General features: G+C 42.7%; 1 protein-coding gene across 5 annotated transcripts in view; it reads left to right on the forward strand.

Annotated features, from left to right (window-relative positions):
* The window catches only part of PALLD (palladin, cytoskeletal associated protein), a 421753-nt gene that overhangs the window by 361570 nt on the left and 40269 nt on the right, over positions 1-19914 (forward strand). For 4 of the 5 annotated variants that reach the window (XM_038573555.1, XM_038573556.1, XM_038573558.1 and 1 more), the window contains exons 11-12: positions 4284-4907; positions 17182-17317. In XM_038573555.1, coding sequence (XP_038429483.1) covers positions 4284-4907; positions 17182-17317 — 760 coding nt within the window. The remainder of the gene's footprint in view (positions 1-4283; positions 4908-17181; positions 17318-19914) is intronic. The other variant, XM_038573559.1, reaches the window with a different exon arrangement.

The raw sequence follows: 19914 nt of genomic DNA on the forward strand, positions 1-19914 counted from the left end.
AAGCACAAATGTTTTCCAGCTTCACAATCCCAGGAGTTTCTCCAGACAATTATGAATACTCCATCTTTATTAATATGAGCAGAGGGTAAATTATTTCTTGCAATCCAGACATTGCTCCAGAGAGACATACTGGGAATTTCCAATTTACATAAAAGTTGTTTTCCAGAAATTTACTTTCACATCATTTATTTTGAGCTTGGGCTGCAGTCCCCAGAGAAAAAGTGATATGTAGTAATAATAAGCTAACATTTTAATAAACCTTTTTTTTGTTTGTTTACTGAGCACTTTGGAGAGAATGATGAAGCAAGACTTTCAAGCCAACCAGCCCTTCACATCCAGGTTTTGCCCTTAGACAAATTACTTGACCTCACTAAACTAGGGGGGAGTCTTTTTGTTGTTGTTGTTTTTAAAGATTTTGTTTATCTATTCATGAGAGACAGAGAAAGGCAGAGGGAGAAGCAGGCTCCATGCAGAGAGCCTGATGTGGGACTTGATCCCGGGTTCCCAGGATCACGGCCTGGACTGAATGTGGTGCTAAACCGCTGAGCCACCTGGGCTGCCCTGAAATGGGGATGAAGATCCCAACCTCCCAGGATTGTTGAAAAATGAGTCAATCCAGTGCTAGGTGTATAATTAGTGCTGTCTCTCATCTCCCACCCTGCTGTGGTTTCATGAGTCCAAGAAGGGCCACCACGTGCAGTGGGAACAGATAAAGAAGAAAATTCTCTTGCAGTAAGTAGAACATTATCTGCATGTTTTTTTTTAAGGTCCATTTTGTACAGTAACCGGAACTGATGTAGTGGTTCTTCCATGCCGTGACATGTCTCTAGAGCACACACTGTCAACCAGGCACTGTGCTCGCTTAATCCTCGTGGTGGCCCCACAGCTACTAGCTGTGGGGAGTAGCTGGTGGAGTTGGGTTCCATGCCAGTGCCATCCAGCTTGAGGCCAGCCTTCTTCTCCTGAACCACTGTCACTTGGCCAGTTGTGCTTTCCACAGCTTCTTTAATCTAGTGGCAAGAGAGATTACTGAATTGGCAAGTAAGTCAGGTTCTACATCTCTGTTTATCCCTGTCAAATCTAAATCTTTGTCCCGTCCAATTGTCTGTAAAACTGTTCTACTTAAAAATCAATGTCTAAACCATTGGGCTCTTGATTTTCTGTAATGGAAGAGGGGCATCCACTGACTTCGTATTTACATAGTCCCTTTCTGAGCCGTGAAGATCTTCTCATCTTTGTACCATTTCACTCTAAAAAGATTCAAGTTTGAAGTTAGATATTCTTAAATATAGTCTTAAATATGTAAAAATTTAAAACTTTGATGATTCAGATCCCGAAAGTCCTCATGCCATGGCTTCGTGGAGGCATGAGTGGGAAAAATTCTTAGAAGGGAAAGATGACCACAGAATTTTTTAATTGCATCCGAGATGGGGGTTCTTCTATGTTGACGTACTTGGTGCAGTTAAAGAAGCCAGACACAGACACAAATCTAACCTGGCTCTCCAGGTAACCTGCTCTGTGACCTTGAGCAAGTTACTTGAAGTTTCCCCATTTGTAAATGGGCTGTGACAGGTGCATAATCAAAAGTCCAGACATCTCATTTCCTTCAGTATTGAAGCCTTTAAAATTGAAGGAGGAGTAAGAGTAGGACATTCCTTAGACTTTTTGAATTGGGGTTGATGCTGTGTGTGTGTGTGGGGGGGGTAGATGGAGTTGTGCAAAACCAAAGACTTTAATATGATGCTCAAAGTGTCATCCTTGCGACTAGGGCGTCCAGAACTCTTAACTTTTCAGCCTTTCCACAGTACTTCCAAGAAGTTCAATTCAGTTTCATTTTCAGAAAAAAGACAGCAGGAAAAAAATGGGGAAAGAGAAGTGATGAATTTTTATAACATTTAAGTAATTTCCAAAGACGTTTCTGGTGCCTTTCATTCCATTTGCCTTTTTATCTCTGTGAAAATCAACTTTTATAAAAAAAAAAAAAAAAAAAAAACAAGGACTGAGAAAATGACTTAGAATTGTGCCTTTCATCATCTCAAAATCCAGGTGTCAGATCCATTTAATTCAAGTATTCTTTAAAATATTATGATTTGCCAGAAATTAAGGCAGATACTCAATGATTCAAAATAACTGTTTTACTCTCCCTTCCTACCTGTCTAGTTCTCTGCATATTTTAATCTTTGCCCAGTGCAAAATGGGGGAGTAGAAACCTAACAGAGTTCTTCACTGTAGTATCTACTAGTAACCAGGTCAATAGAATGCCTGTTCATTTCTTATGAAATGTTATATTAAGACTTTCTTGAACTGTCACTTGTTACTAAAAGTAGCATGTCAGCAGCTTTAAGCCCACATGGGTTAACAAACTTGGTGGCTGTTTTGAATGGTCGAATGAGTAGGTGTGACCCCGGGAGAGTCAGAATAGGGTGGTAGTCTGGGCTTTCCTGCCCTGGCTTCTTTGAAGACTGGCTACTCAGGAGCCAGTCCCTCATCTTGGGGCAGAGGAATCCTGACACCAGACATAGGGAATGCTAGGTTTCTAACAGCCTTGCCAGAGCCACTGCACACAGCTATTTGCTGATGCCAGGCCAAGCTCAAAATACCTTAAAATAAGGTGAGGCTCTGACCATGGTGCGCCCAGCTGGCCAGAGTAGAGGAGCAGTGCCTCTGAAGAGGGCCACACAAATCACTCTCAACCCAGGTACACAACCCATCTCAACCCATGTTCATGATGAATATTCAAGGACTAGGATACATGGTAAGAAATAAGGTGATAGAACAGGCAGGGAGATCAGAAAGGAGCATTTGGGGATTCAGCATGAGTGCTTGATGATGGGTTTTAGAGCTATTGGGTGGTTTTTATGAGTTCTATTCCTGGGCCAATTCTAAATACATGAATGCAGGAGTGCATGTGCTGGACAGTGGACCCAAACCACACTGACATCTGCAGCTTCACCATTTAGTGAATCCTAGCAGTGGCATGGCTGCTTTTCAAATGCTCCAGTTGAGTTCCATTGGACTGACCCCACAAAGTTCTTTGTTGAAATCTTTGATGCTTTGTGCAGATAGAACCATGTATATACTTGATATACATAATAGAACCGTCTACTTTTCAGTTCCCAAGCAACTTATTTTTTGTTCTTTTTGTGGATTTAAGTGTACTCACTTTACTGGATAATTATAGGAGAGGACGGATGACACAGGAAGGATGTTCCTACATCTACTGATACTTGCTAAGAGAGCTAAATCTTCTTGATTCTTGAGTTTTTTTTTTTTTTTTTGCTTTGATCAGCAGCTTCAGTTCCTTTCATTGCTTTGAATTTCTAAATGCATGATTTTGAAAATTAAACACTTATGGTTAACTTATGGTTAACTTAACTTATGGTTAAGGGAAGTTTTGCGGTTTTTTTTTTTTTTTTTTAGTTATGAAAGGCTTAAAGTTAGGAGTATGGCTCTGCATATTCATGGCTGCTCTATCTGCTTGATCTAGTGCCACCTTCTGTTGGTTTCTTTTGACAGCCATTGGCCACTGAATAAAGGAAAACATCTTGGATGTAAAATTCAGCCAACCAGGAAAACTGGAGCAAAATAGATGTTAGCTCATTGCTAGCTGCTTACTAACTTTTGTAGAAGTTAAAATTCAGACTATCTCTTCTCAGTGGAGAGCCCTTGGGTAATTAAGGATGCATTATTATTATGCTAAAATAATTTGTTACTGCTTACTGAACACCTACATATTAAAGATAGGTGTTGCTTGTGTATTTCAGACATATCGCAAAACCTCAGTGTGTATTAAGGTTTGTATAAATAATTGGCAATTCAGGGTTGACTACTGAAATTCTGGTGATAGTAAATTTTGTAGTATGTTTTTGTAGGCAACAAATGGAGCAATTAAAGTAGATTTTGGGGGGAATACCCCCCAAATCACCCTTTGGTGTTTACTGAATGCAGAGTTGACAGCACTAAAGCAGGCAAATTGGACTAACCGAGATCTTCCCAAAATAGCTTTTAACTCTCTCATGATAGAATTCTCCTCCCCAAAAAAAGGACAAATGAGAGGACTGAGGACTCACGTCCAAAGTTTCTCTCTTCACACGTCTGGTTTTGTTAACATGAAATGTGGCTCCTGGAAGTCCGACAAAAGGACCCCCGGGGACGTGGACCGATGTGGGTCACGTCGGGTCAGGCTTACACTCGGTCCCGAGGCCCCGCCCGGCCGTGGCCGCCTCGCCCCCTCGCCCCTCGCCCCCTCCCTGCCTGACCGTGCGGCTCTCCTCTCCCCGCAGGGACCCTCTGAGACTCCAGCAGCTGCAGCACCAAGTCCGCCTGGAGCAGGAGGCCGGCGCGCCGCCCCCGCCGCCCCCGCCGCCGCCCTCCCCGCCGCCGCCCGCCGCCCCCGAGCCCATGAGCGCGCTGGCCCCCCGCTCCGCGCCCGCCATGCAGGCCTCCGGCTCCTTCAATTACGCGCGCCCCAAGCAGTTCATCGCGGCGCAGAACCTGGGCCCCGCGTCGGGCCATGGCTCGCCAGCCTCCAGCCCCAGCTCGTCCAGCCTGCCGTCGCCGCTGTCCCCGACCCGGAAGCAGTTCGGCCGCGCGCCCGCGCCCTTCTCACCGCCCTTCGACCCCGAGGCCCCGTGGGGCCCGTCCTCGCCGTCGCCCCCGCCGCCGCCGCCGCCGCCGGCCTTCAGCCCCACCACGGCCTGCCCGCTGCCCGACGTGTTCCCGCTGCCGCCGCCGCCGCCGCCGCTGCCCAGCGCCGCCTCGGCTGCGCCCGCCGCCCTGTGCGCCTCGCCCACGGCCCGCTTCGCCCACAGCCAGACGCCCGCGGCCTTCCTCAGCGCCCTGCTGCCCTCGCAGCCCCCGCCTGCGGCCGTCAACGCCTTGGGCCTGCCGAGGGGCGTGCCCCCCGCGTGAGTGACGGCGCCCCCCCCCCCCCCCCCCCCGTGCCCCGGGCTGCCCCCTGCCGCAGCCCTGCGCTCCTGCCCCCCACCCCCACCCCCACCCCAGGCGCCACCCCAGGCGCCACCCGGCGGTGCGGACCCACCGCACGCTCGCCCTTCCGGCCCGTGTCCGGATTCCGGTCCCAGCAACGTGCCCAACGATTCGGGCTGAGCTGCCTTCCCATCACCGAGTCCAGTACTCTCTGTGCCTTCCCATCACCCAGACCAGTACTCTCTCTGCCTTCCCATCACCCACCCAGACCAATACTCTCTGTGCCTTCTCATCACCCAGACCAGTACTCTCTGTGCCTTCCCATCACCGAGTCCAGTACTCTGTGCCTTCCCATCACCCACCCAGACCAGTACTCTCTCTGCCTTCCCATCACCCAGACCAGTACTCTCTGTGCCTTCCCATCACCCAGACCAGTACTCTCTGTGCCTTCCCATCACCCACCCAGACCAATACTCTCTGTGCCTTCCCATCACCCAGACCAGTACTGTCTGTGCCTTCCCATCACCCAGACCAGTACTCTCTCTGCCTTCCCATCACCCAGACCAGTACTCTCTGTGCCTTCCCATCACCCAGACCAGTACTCTCTCTGCCTTCCCATCACCCAGACCAGTACTCTCTGTGCCTTCCCATCACCCAGACCAATACTCTCTGTGCCTTCCCATCACCCAGACCAGTACTCTCTGTGCCTTCCCATCACCCAGACCAATACTCTCTGTGCCTTCCCATCACCCAGACCAGTACTGTCTGTGCCTTCCCATCACCCAGACCAGTACTCTCTCTGCCTTCCCATCACCCAGACCAGTACTCTCTGTGCCTTCCCATCACCCAGACCAGTACTCTCTCTGCCTTCCCATCACCCAGACCAGTACTCTCTGTGCCTTCCCATCACCCAGACCAGTACTCTCTGTGCCTTCCCATCACCCACCCAGACCAATACTCTCTGTGCCTTCCCATCACCCAGACCAGTACTGTCTGTGCCTTCCCATCACCCAGACCAGTACTCTCTCTGCCTTCCCATCACCCAGACCAGTACTCTCTGTGCCTTCCCATCACCCAGACCAGTACTCTCTCTGCCTTCCCATCACCCAGACCAGTACTCTCTCTGCCTTCCCATCACCCAGACCAGTACTCTCTGTGCCTTCCCATCACCCAGACCAGTACTCTCTCTGCCTTCCCATCACCCAGACCAGTACTCTCTGTGCCTTCCCATCACCCAGACCAATACTCTCTGTGCCTTCCCATCACCCAGACCAGTACTGTCTGTGCCTTCCCATCACCCAGACCAGTACTCTCTCTGCCTTCCCATCACCCAGACCAGTACTCTCTGTGCCTTCCCATCACCCAGACCAGTACTCTCTCTGCCTTCCCATCACCCAGACCAGTACTCTCTCTGCCTTCCCATCACCCAGACCAGTACTTTCTCTGCCTGTCCCATCACCCAGATCAGTAACACTCTCTGCCTTCCCATGACCAAGATCGGTACTTTCTCTTCGACATTAAATAAGATTCTCATCAGAAGCTACTCAAAACTCTCTGCAGGACTCTTTAATAATTTTGATGATAGTGGAGTTGGCTACCATATAGAGCACTGTGCTAAGTAAATTACGTACATTACCTAATTTGATACACCCTTAAGAGGCACCACTGCCCTACTGATAGATGAGGATTCCAGTAGTTAAAGTATTTGCCCAGGGTCACATTAGCCACTCAACGGAGATTTGAACTCCTGTCTACTTGACTGCAGATCCATGCTCTTACCAACAAACTATGTATCTTAATATTTTAGACCCGAATGACAATAAGTGTGGAGGAGTTTGGTTGTTAAGTATATATCCAGTGTTTTTGAAATATGTAAATAAGAAAATTAAAAAGTAAGCCTTTACATATGTAATGATTGAGCAGAACGGAGAAAAACATACAAAATGTCTTTGTGTTGTTGATGCAAGTAAGGGATGACATGTCCAATCTAGTGAAGAGATGATGTGCCAGTTCTGTCCCTGGCTAGCAGTTAATCCCTAGGGAGAATACATGGATCCTCAGTCTCATTTTTTCTGTTTGCAGATTAAGTACTTGTCCTTTCTTATGTTAGAATGATGATGAGGCAGCCATCTGAAATCTTTAAATAGAAAATCTATGAGGATAAATAACAACTATAAAAGTGCATTAAAGCCTTCAGAAGAAATCCATCATACAGGTGTTTGGCCCATATTATTGATAACTAAAAAATAGCACATACTCATTTTACTGAAGAGTTTAAAATCAAGTACCTGTCAGCAACAGAAGACGGAATCCTCACTAAAGAATAAAATGAGAAAACTTTAAAGTTCAGGTTATTTTCATTCATATGAAAAAATTTCCCATTTTGGGATATCCTAATACCACCGTAGACTTGAGCATTGCTATGCTTGACTTTGGCAAGATGTATGAAGGAGCATCAGTTAGCAGTGTTTTGTTTCGTTAGGCACTTTCTAAATGTTGATTGCATGAATTCTGTATTTGAATCTGGCTTCTTCTCAAATCTTTGTTGGAAAAGCTCAGTCAAATGAATATGTAAATAGGTAGCGTGAAGGAGGAGCTTGTGTAGTAATGTTGTGATAATGGGCTTCTACTGAAAGTTGAGTGAGTCAACTTGGCTGAGAAAACTTTCGTTTTTCTCCCCTGCTTGTTGGTTTTCTTTTATTTAGCTGCTAGGAAATGAAGTATTCTCTTGCCACAAAGAAGCTGTTAGATTGAAAAAGTGAGTTTGCTGCATGACACTCTTGTCCCTCTTACTAGGAAATGGTACCAGATCTTGTTTCCCAGGAAGATAAGCACTTACCTGTGTAATATTTCTCCAATTGAACAAAGACTAGACTATCAAAGGTGTTGGGCCATTATGCCTTTTATCTTTTATCATCTTAAGTAGAAACAGTAGTTTTTTCCTGATCTTTGAAATTCTCTTAAGAATATATACAGTTCTAGGAGCTTCCCTCAAGTAACAGAAGCATTTGTCCCTTATCATCATTTATCACAGTTATTAATTTTATGGAGTAAAATATTTCATAATTGTTACCACTAAAGAATCTAGTAGCTCCTGCCATTTCTTAAAACCTACAGAGAAGTAATACTAATTTTCTGGAATCTGTGAAGAACTGTACTCAAACAGAGACACTGTGACACCAAAGATAAGTGGCAATACCAGGCTGCAGATTTTTATCTCTATGCCAGTCCAATAAGCCATTATGATTACCCTTTTGTCTCAAGGAATTTTCTTTTTGCTAAATCACACTTGGAAGAATTCCTTCTTCTAGTATGATACGTGACTTTTGGAACATGTTTCTCCTCTGGTATATTGTGGGATCCCTCATTTGCGTTCTGAATTAAAAATGAAAAGAGCTCTTTTTCCATCATAATAATCCAAATGATTTGCCACAGGCTGAATGTCCCTTTCAGGGTTGCCATGACTAAAAATTATGGCATCCTTGAACTTGTAGGAACTGGCAAACTGTTGACAAATGAATTTTTTAAATTACTTTCATTTCTATTTCACTGTGAATTTGTGATTATGATAGCAAATTCAGTTCCACTTATATGTGTAATTTCTCTGGTTGAATGGTTTTGCCCTATTCGTGAAGTGCCAGTAAATGGATTGATTATACGTGACCTGGTAAGTAGAACTATGGGGTTTTGTTTTGTTTGTTTTAAAGATTTTATTTATTTATTCATTAAAGAGACACAGAGAGGCAGAGACATAGGCAGAAAGAGAGGCAGGCTCCCTGTGGGGAGCCCAATGTGGGACTCGATCCCAGGACCTGAGCCAAAGGCAGACGCTCAACCACTGAGCCACCCAGGTGTTACCTGGTTTGTTTTGTTTTGTTTTTTTTGCATTCCCTGTTTTATCAAAATCTTAAATATAAATGTCACTTATCTCAGTATTCCTAATCATAAGTTGCATGCTGGTTGTTTTATTCTGTTTGTATGTTTAACATTGTTCTTGTTTTAATCCGGAAGAGGGTAGGCTGGTCATGCACTAAGTTTTTAAATAGTCCATGGAGATAAGGTTGTGTTTCTCATACATGTGGGTAGCAGAGGTCAAGTCAGGAAACAAAGGCCATCGATGCCAGGATATACCACGAGGTCAAGAAGGCCAGTGACAGTGGGCTACACTCAGACTCACAACAACAGTGTGTGATTATTGGCTGATTGCGGTTTGGGGAACTTCTGCATATCCAGTTTCTCTAGCACCTTTCTTTCTTCAGACAGCTACATTCTTCCCCGAGATTACAGGGTCACTAGCAGCTTCTCAGATGTTAAGTCTACTAAATCTCTCAAATGGGGGGCAGTGAGGAAAAAATGTACCTTAGAAAGAAGCCTGTTTCCACTTCGATAAAATTCATGTATTCTCCTCCTCTCACAACTGCTTAATTGATAGTTTTATGGCTTCTCTTGCTGTCACCCTGTTCCTCTCATGGTAAACCTCCTACGAGAGCGTGGGAATCCACCTGGGAAGGGTGCAGCAGCTCTGTCTCTGCTGGTCTCTGAGCAGCTGTGCCACGTCACAGGGTGAATCAGGTCAGAGCTGTCCCCAAGAACCAGATGGCACTGAATGTTTTGCCCACCTTCACATTTTTAGAATCTCTTCTCTTAAGGGAGTGCCCCATAGCCACAGCTACCATGTTGTATAAGTAGGCCTTTGGTTTGAAATGTCACTCCATGTTTGTCAAAAGTAAAGCACGTGTCAATAAGAGCTTTTATATAGTTGTATTAATGAGAGCTTTTATTCTTTAGGCACTCAGCTCTTGACAGACACTATCTCATTGTCCCTCTTTCTCTACCTGATTTATAAGAAACAGGTAGGTAGGTGGGGACCCTGTCATTACTCTTCATGCAAGGTGAGAGTGCCAAGAGGCGAGGGGATTTCCCAGGGTTCTGGAATAAGCCTGAGCAGAGAGGGAGTAGTAGGACTTAGCCTTGGGTATACTGCCCAGGTTGATCTCAGATAAATCTGATGTTTGCTATTTCTTGATCAAAGAAAACAGCTGCAGACCAACAAAACAGAATTCCCTAAGTCCTAAGGAAAAGTTTGTAAAGATTTATTTGTACGTTAGGCAGTTCTCAAGTCAAGACAGTGGTTAGATAGTAACTAACAAAAAGACAGAAGCTGCATTGGACTCTGCAGACATTATCTCATTATTCCTGTTCTTTCTCCTGTCTTGCAGGAAACAGGTAGGTGGGGGCCTTGTCATTCCCCATCAGAGGCAGAGGCCTCAAGGGGTTATAGGTTTTCCCGGGGTCTTGTTATTGGATTCATTAGTGTCTAGTATCTTAGAGGATTGCACAGAAAGTTGCAGCCAATTCCGGGTGAGTATTTTCTAGCAAATACGAAGTGAGGTCTTGGGGTCTGGGGTGACTGATGATGATTCCGTTGAATTGTCTGCCCCAAGAACCGGTCAGGATCAGACCTGCTAATCCTGGGTGGCTTTCTACCAAGTAGTGATATTGTGCACACGTGTGTGAGTTTACTTTTTAGAGAAGCCAAAAGGCAATGTGAAGAGAACTTAATATTTTTATAAAGACATCTATTTACATTTCCAGTTTGCCAGCTTTTTCAGCTTATAAGTCTGAGATATATGAAACAAGAAAAAAAATCAGGGAATTCAACACCATACCATTCCTTGGTTTCCAGAGTCACTTCATCTCTTCACCTTTCAGAATATTCTTGTTTTTTTAAATACATAATTCCTAGGATTTTTAGTTATCTTTAGTGGAGGAATAAGAAGTATACCCATTCCATCTATGTCCTGTGTTTTTTTTAGTTAGTATTAGTTCCTTTTTTTTTTAAGATTTTATTTATTTATTCATGAGAGACAGAGAGAGAGAGAGAGAGGCAGAGACACAGGCAGAAGGAGAAGCAGGCTCCATACAGGGAGCCTGATGTGGGACTCGATCCCGGGACTCCAGGATCACATCTGGGGCCAAAGGCAGTCGTGAGCTATCCGGGGATCCCAAGACATCTATTTTCCATTAGGTATGAGTTCAAGTTATCCACTTGTACTCTAACAGTTTAGGCTTCATAATAAAATTCAGTTAGGAAAAAATAGAATTGATACACAAAAACTCAGTCTGTATATCAAGCTCTTTTACATATTAATTCACACATTACATTCTTGAATATGAAGGATTCCTCATGGCCAACATGTTAATGATTTTGTGGAGCTTACTGTCAGATATTACTGAATATGAGAAGAGAATAAGAGGACTTTCAGTAGTTAGAATAGGTTCTTTGGTTTGCTAGATAGGCATATTACCTTTTAAATCAATATTGTACTCTGGAGATCTGAGTTTCTGGAATACACCAACAGAACTGACCTGGAATAATATATCAAGGGCTGGATGCTTTCAAGATTATTCAGTAGCCAAGAAAAAAAAAAAAGAAAGAAAGAAAGAAAGAAAACCTCCTAGGATTTGTTGGTGGTTGCATCTGGAAGATTTTACCTTCCAGATGCTTGTGTGTATGTTTTACCCCCAGCCACATGAATAGTAAATGGTGAGTGACTTACTGTTGAAACTAGAGTAAACAGACCAGTAATATTTTTTGCACAGTTGGGCTGAATTGTGTATACACTGATGTATTTATATTCAGTGTGGGAGGCTTATATGAATTGTTTACTGGCTAAGATCTGCTTCTGAGTATGGGTTTCTGTGAAGAGTTCTGGTTTTAGTAACAGTTTACTTTAAAAAAGCATGTAAGCATTTTTATGTTTAATTGTACAAACCATCATGAAAGGAGATCATCTCTTTGTCACCAAGTACCCTTTTTAAAATTTCCTAATGAGTTGTTGCTCTTCATTTATCAGAAGTCGTGCCATTTGGGAGAACCCGCCATGGCCATTTTACATTACATTACAACAAAGAATTAGTTTTATAGGAAAACAAACTCAGTTGCCAAAATTTTGCCCTGAAAACTTATAACTGTTTTTTTCTTTCTGTTGTCTCTCCCAGAAAGGAAGACTCCATTTTGGTTCCTACTGTAACATTTTATACTAACTCTTAACTCTGCTCAGTTTTTAATGCAATTGCTTGAAGTGTTTTCTGAATTACATTAATCCAGATGAGATACTCCCTGAAAAAAAGAAGAGGTTCCACAGGGTGAGAAGTTCTGTATCCTGTACCTCTTTCCTCAGGCTCCTTCAGCCCCTGAAACCTTTGCCCTGCCCGGCTCTGCTGTAGGTCTTCACACTCACTGGGGCCTCAGCAGTAATTTCACCTCCTCACACCTGTGACTGACCTCACTGTGTAATATAGTCATCCACTCACACCCCTGTCCCATCATAGGACTTACCACCCTCCTGCCATGTCCCTCCTTCCACCCCAAAGGGGTGGGAAGTAAAACTTCCCATCTCTCTGCCATCCCCAACATAGAATATAATTTTTCTAAGTAGAGTCACTTAGTTTTGTTCAACATTGTATTCCAAGCACCTAGAACAGAGCTGAATACTGAAATGCCACTCAATAAAGGTTATTTGCACCTTTTTCGAAACCAATCAAGAGTTCTTGGCATGTTTTTAAACTCCTTTCCCTCTTTCATTCCATTCCCCCAGTATTGTCTTCATGATTCACTTCCATACTGGATAGTTTCCGTTGGCCTCCAGAGCCATTCTTAGTATGCCAGGCATTGATATAAGTGATTATGTAGTAGCTCGTGTCCTTTCCCTTATAATCCTGTGAGATATATGCTATTAATACCCACGTTTGGGACGTCTGGGTGGCTCAGCTGTTGAGCATCTGCTCAGGGTGTGACCTGAGAGTCCCGGGACTGAGTCCCACATCAGCTCTTTGCAGGGAGCCTGCATCTCCCTCTGCCTGTGTCTCTGCCTCTCTCTCTGTGTGTCTCTCATGAATAAATAAAGTCTCAAAATTTTTTTTTAAAATACCCATGTTTTACACCTTACAGAGGAGGAAACCAAGGCACATAGCCATTACTAACTAGCCCAAACCACAGTATTTTAAGCAGGAAAAAATAAATAAAAGAGATTCTCCCGTCTGCATCTTTATTCCTGCTGAGTCTGAATTCCCCCCCTCCCCATCCCTACTCTACTACCTCTTTCATGAGTCTTTGGCATTCATGCTAACCAGCACTCTTCTCTACTTCCTTTTTAACTCCCATTGCACCTAAAATTACTACAACATAGTCTGTTCATTTTTCCAACTTGATTATTAACCCCTTGGGATCAAAGACCACCCTTTAGGATTTGGCTATCTTCTCCTTGTCACATAGAATACTGTTGAGACTATCGTGATGATACTTTTGGTTTATTATTATTTTTCACTATTATACATAGAAATTCTAATGCCCAGAATTCCAAGATATCAGGTGACACAGTCATTTACCTTACAAACCAACTATTGAGTTACAGGCTTAACAGAATTTGTATTGATGTATTTGCCTAGCATTGTGCCTTGCTAAATACATATACTCAGTAAGTATCTGTGCAGTGACTGTTAGACATTTAAGAACCTTTCAATTAACTGATTTGATTTCAGTGTTAATTGTTCAGAACCAAGAAAACATGTACCTTAAATTCTGGAGTAAAAAAAAATGTCTTTAAAATAGGAAATAGAGTAAATGCCTTACTAATGCTTGTGATCTTGATATGTTTAGGGAATCACCTTGTTCAATCTAGAATGACCAGGGTTTTTATCTGGGTCAATGAGTAATTTTAATTGCACTCTGAAAGAGTAAAATACCTGGGTGGCAGAAACCCGCATCAAGGTGAATGGCTTCTCTATGAAATGTACCAGACAGAGCAGTCATTCTTTAGTTCCCTAAAAAAGTCAAGTACACTGAAAAATGCTTTTTAAGCCACAGGATTTATTCTGCCATGAATGGACAGGTGTTTACTTGTCGAAGAGGACTTGTGGCTGTCGTGTAAAAGCCCAGTCTCTGTTTCGGTTGTGTAGGTGATCTCTTCTGTCCTTCATAGCCACCCTTTGCCCCTTTCTTTCTTATTTGTGCAGAGAACACGGCTCTCAGTGTATTCTGCTTGCAGAGAGACAGTGAAGCTTCTGTCATCAAAGGCTGCTCATCATTCCATAGTTGTGCAACTCGTTTATGTTGTCAAGTTTAAAGTAATAATAGGAACCTGTGTGTTCCCAATAATATGTGATGTAACACAGAGCTAGCTTTCATTTTACCTTTCAGGGGACTTCAGAACCTACCTCTTCTAGTTCTCAGATGTAAGGCTTGGGTCAAAAGCAGCACAGAACTTTATTTCTAAAACTGAGTGATTTTTGTGTGTTCTGAGCCTGATTTTTTACATGTGGCTTGATTATAGATAGTTTTGGGATAATTATTCTTGCCTGAGAAGAGAAGGGAAGGTAGAGAAGTCAGAATAAATAAAAATCTTAAAAAAAAAAAAAAAGAAAAGAAAAGAAAAAGAAGAAGTGAAGGTAGAGAGGTAGATAGTGCATTTATTCACTTATTCTGTGAATGTTACTTTAGGGTCTGCTATTCGACAAGCATTGTGATAAAGAGGCACAGTGTGAGAGGGACAATTAAAAAGAACGTATACTAATAAAGTTTGATAAGTGCTATGAAGAAAAATATGGTACAATAACTAATGGGTAGACTTGGTCAGGGTCTTCCTTTCCAAGGAGACTTTAGACTGAGGCCTGAAGGATGACAGTGTGGTCCTGTACGGGCCAGCAGCTCCAGGCTGGGGGAAGCTGGCACAGCATGCACGTTTTTGTTAAAGGATTGGATGGTATTAAAAATTGAGGTTGTAGGTCATGATTCCTGTGGCTCTTACTGTTCATGTGTCACAGCTTCATTGCTCAGCTCCTTAAAAATCAAGATCAACTGCCAGGGAGTAGGGTACAGCAAAGCCTGACCTAGTCTTCGATATTCAAACAGAGAATATCACAATATTTCCTTTAATACTAGTGTTTAACACCCTCCATTTGAACTTCAGGGCAAATGACTAGAAAGGAAGGACCTGGAAAAGCTATCAGGATACTTTCTGCTCTAGGTATCAGAAGATTCAACTTCCAGTAGGTTAAATATACCTGGTTTATCAATTTACTTGAATGTGGGGTCAGGCGGTTCCAGGGTAGGTCACCTGTATCAGGCTCCGGGGGCTCTGTCTTTCTAAGCTGTCATCATCAGCATGTTGTGGGTTCTCCCCTCGTGGCCAGTGTGGATGCAGCCATTTGGGGCATTACATTTTGACATAGTGGTAGCCAGTGAAAGAGGGACATTTCTTCTGTATGTTGCTTTTTAGAGGTGAGAAGCTTTAACTAGAGCACCTCATCCTTTCCCACTTCCACTTCCTCAATCTCCATGGCCAGGCTCCATCCCATGCCTCTGGCTATACTAATCACTATCCGGGGATTGAGACCACTCAAATTAACTTCCATCAGTCACCCCTGAGTCTGGGGAGGTGGTCACCTTCTCTGAGCACACTGGAGGGTGAACCAACAAAATCAAGGGAAGTTTAGCAGGGAAGCAAGAATGGATAGGAGGAGCACAGCCCTCAGGATGCTGTGGTATTATTGATGAGGGCTGAGTGCACAGGGGTTACGGGATGCTCATGTTTTCTCTTGTGTATTTAGTGATTGTCTTGTTTCCAGCATTTTTGGATGAAATGATAATAAGCAGAGGGTTTGGTGAAACTCAGTGTTAATTTGCATCCTCGGCCTTACTAGTGCTTTCTACCATATCAGTGAAGCAGTATCCAGGACACGATGCCTTGACACCTTTGCAGTAAACTTTTTTTAAAATTTAGAAATGCCTTATCAAATAAAACATGTAAGGAAGGAAGCAAAGATAGTGTATATATATATATATTTTTTAAAAAAGAATAATAAAGTCATACCTGTTTCTAGTACCTTTGAAGGCTCCCTATGTGACCCTCCCCAGTCACATCCACAGCTATCCTCGAGAGATAACCACTACCCTGAATTTTTGACTTCATCCTTATCTTACCTGTCTTAATGGTTTATATATGTATGTTTCCCTAAGTTTATTTCTCAAACATTTTTATGTATCAGAATCACCTAGAGGACTTGTTAAAACAGATTGCTGGATCCTAAACCCAGGGCTTCTGATTCAGTAGGTCTGGAGTGAGTCCAAAAATCCGCATTTCTAACAGTTTCTCAGGTAATATGGATGCTGGTGATCCAAGGACCACCCTTCGAGAACCCCTGCTTTGGCAGAGAACTGCTTAGTTTTTGTCTGTTCATAAATGGAAGCGTATTTTATGTGTTCTTTAACTTGTTTTTTTAAAAACTTGACATTATGTTTTTGAAATTCAGCCTTGGTGATATGGGTAGCTACAGGTCAGTCATGCATTTTCACTAAGAATATAGTTTGTTTGTTTGTTTTGTTTTGTTTTACTATATAGTACTCTTTTTCTCTTGGATCTTTCCCCACAGCCCCGTGAGGGAAAAGGTAGGGGGCGGCAAATTGCTTAAGGCACCAACAAATGTGATTCCCCACCCACCAAGTATCCAGCACCAGTGACCCCTGGCTCTCATGGCTGAGGGCATTGTTGCCACCCTTAGAAAGAAGAGTTCTGAGGTGCCACTTATCTCAGAGCCCTAGGCTCTCCAGAAGGTTTAGGAGGCTCACGGTGTTGTGGTGTACCAGGCATAGCAAGACCTGCAGAACCTCCAGGGCCCTCCACTAATCAAATCAGGATAGAAAAGAACACCCTATATTTGCCTAGAGTGAGCTAAACACTGTTGTTGAATAAATTGCAAAGGACCAGAGGACTGAATTTACAAAAGTGTACGAGGAATATATTCTCTTTCAAAAATGCTCAATAGCCATATATGTTACATATGTTTATACTTGTTTATAGGAAATGTTAAAAAAGTTGCCCAAAGTCACAAACCTAATACCAGGCAGAGTCAGATTTGAAGTCTTTCTGTGATTACAAATCACATTGTGTTTTCACTTTACTGCCTTCCTGGGACTAAAACACAGGCATTCCCTGTTCTTGGCATTTCTCTAACCACTGAAACACACTCCCTCAGGTATGTCCACTTTCTCTGAAAACTGGTTCCAATTACTGTTACCTAAACACTGGAACCAGCTTTCATGGTTCTTTCCATAATTAGTTGGAATAGATATAGTATTGGAAAAGAGTGGGATACACTGACACATTGTACTGTCTTTGTTGGACTTGAATGTTTGGCTTGGATTTATGTGCTTGACAACTGACTATATTGCCTTGTGCTCTTTTCCTGCAGGGGATTTCCAAAGAAGGCCAATAGAACTGCTAGAATAGCTTCTGATGAGGAGATTCAAGGCACAAAGGACGCTGTCATTCAAGACCTGGAACGAAAACTTCGCTTCAAGGAGGACCTCCTGAACAATGGCCAGCCGGTATGCAGAGATGGATTTGGGGCCTGAGCTTGGAATACTAGCTCTTCACATCAGAGAGCTCTTTTGTCACTTTGGTTCTTACAATTTGTGTATAAAATTGATCTTATTACTCCTAAATCTCAATGTTCTTCTTAGCATTATGGCCTCAGTGTGGGGGGAAGGGAGAAAGTAGAATAGGCTCCCCTCTAGTTGGCCTTCACTATTTACTGCCATTCATGAAAACCATTTTTGGAGTGAAGATAGCAAGTTGGAGATAAAGAGGAAGGGATGATTTTAAGGTGAGGAGTAAAACAAATGAACTGCAACATTACAAAGAAAAAGGAACAAATCCAGGCTGGGTAGGAGGGGAAAAGTGTGCTCTGGAATGATCTGTATCTACCAAAAGTACCAAAAGGAGAGTTTGGATTCTATTCCATGGACTGCTTCTACACATAGAAAATCTTCACTAAGGAAACAAATCCTGATGTCCAGTACCATTCTAGTAGACCATTACTAGATTCTGATTCAGATTCGGTAATCTGAAAGAGTAATGCTTGTTTCACAATATTGTTCTAGTATCTGTACAATAGATCTGGTAAAAAATACAGGTATATAAGATGTTTTTGCCATTGGACTTAAATGTTTCCTCACCAGTTGTTTCTCATTTTTATTGACCCATCTTCTTATCACGTCCAAGATTTTTAAGAGGACAGGAAGAACAAGTCCCACAAATAAGGTGAAGTCTGAAAAGAGCCTTCTGTGGTTTTATTTTAGAATTATCACCAGAAAAATTTGCCTGGATCATAAGTAAAAGAAAAGGGCCTCTTTGTATAAAATCTCCCTCTCAGGCACCTTTTTCAGAATAGAAAGCTCTCTATGCTAAATATATTTGCTAGGAATTTTAATTATCACACACTGATAAATAAAAATGTAAGAACAGCCCATGTTTGATTGGAAAGGTGGAGGAGAGAGGAAGGGTGCTGAATGCTGCTTTTAATTAGGGCATCCTTTTTTTTTTTTTTTTTAAAGATTTTATTTATTTATTCATGATAGTCACACAGAGAGAGAGAGAGGCAGAGACATAGGCAGAGGGAGAAGCAGGCTCCATGCAGGGAGCCCGACGTGGGATTCGATCCCGGTTCTCCAGGATCGTGCCCCGGGCCAAAGGCAGGCGCCAAACCGCTGCGCCACCCAGGGATCCCTTATTAGGGCATCCTAATCTGAGTTCAGGAAGATTAAAATTCTAATGAGAATTTGTGCTGGTCATTCATTTCATTGAGAATAGAAGATTTTCACAAAGGGAAAATATTTTCTCCCTGAAATAAGTAATAGCGTGTATAAATGTGCATACTCTGGAAGTTTTCCCTGGCTCTGTCATCTAAAGCCTTTGAAAGATTAAACCAGATACTTAAGGGAACTTACTCAAGCCAGGTAAAGGCATTTCTCCAGTTTTTTGGTTTTGGGGGGGGTTTTGTTGTTTTCTTGGGTCTCTGTTGAAATATTTCTAATTCCCTTGGTTAAAGAGACTTAAGAGTTCTATAAGCTATTATATCATACTATATATATTATGTGTATATTTACATTTATCTATTTAGTAGTGACATTCCCAGCGAGTTCCATCAATTTCTGCATTTGTGAGCTCAAAATGCTAATGTTACATATTATTCCATTACTTATTTTTGGCTTCTATAGACAGGGCTTGGATATCCACACAGCCTAGTGGTTTAGAAACAAAACTGAAGTAAATTTGGCTTTTACTGGTAGCAGGTGCTTTCTGGCAAAGGACTAGGTATCAAATTGACATTTCTGCTTATCAGGAAAGGGGTGGAGAGGACTCCAGTCCTACCTTCGTTGATACAGTTCTCCATGAAAACATTAGGAAGGCTTTTAAGAGAGCAGGTATTTAAAATTCTCTTTGAAAACTGAATTCAGTGATTCTTTAACAGATGTGAGAAAATTAATTTGAATAATAACATACCGGGACCGAGACAGTCCAAGCACCAAACACCTACCTCTCCTTCTTCTAATCCTCTGCCCCCATTTTAGTAAATGAAATAATAGGAACTTCAGGACTATTTGTCATTGGCACTGACTTGTTTCACTTCCCGGTTTCAGCTGGGACTGGAACCAGCAATTACTGGAAATTGTAAATTTATTCAACATATTTTCCTGATTAGAGAGTTTCCAATAGAATTTACATCTATGTTCAGAAGTTTTGGATGTTCACTGAAATAACTTCTGTAATTTTTTAAAGATTCTGCTTTACTAATCATTATCTATTCTCTCTTGTGAACTGAACACTTGGTTATGGGACAAGGGGTCTCTGAGAGTTCTTCCCAGACTGTGATTCTACGGCATTTTAGAACCAAAGCTCAAAGGCAGGAAACAGCCCAATAGACAGAACAAAGACGTTGGCATTTCTTCTAAGAATGGCCCAGCAAGTGTGTGTTGGCCAGATCTGGAGCACTGGTTACTCGATGCAAGACCATTACCACTTTGCCTGATGGCCAAGCAGTCTGCCTCTGAGTAGAATCTGGAATTATGGATATTAGCTTTGGCAAGTACCTTTCACAGTCCTTTGCCTGATTCGCCTAGTGCAGTCATCCTTTGTGGACTGT

Source organism: Canis lupus, chromosome 25 (genome assembly GCF_011100685.1).
Source record: "Canis lupus familiaris isolate Mischka breed German Shepherd chromosome 25, alternate assembly UU_Cfam_GSD_1.0, whole genome shotgun sequence".
NCBI lineage: Eukaryota > Metazoa > Chordata > Mammalia > Carnivora > Canidae > Canis > Canis lupus.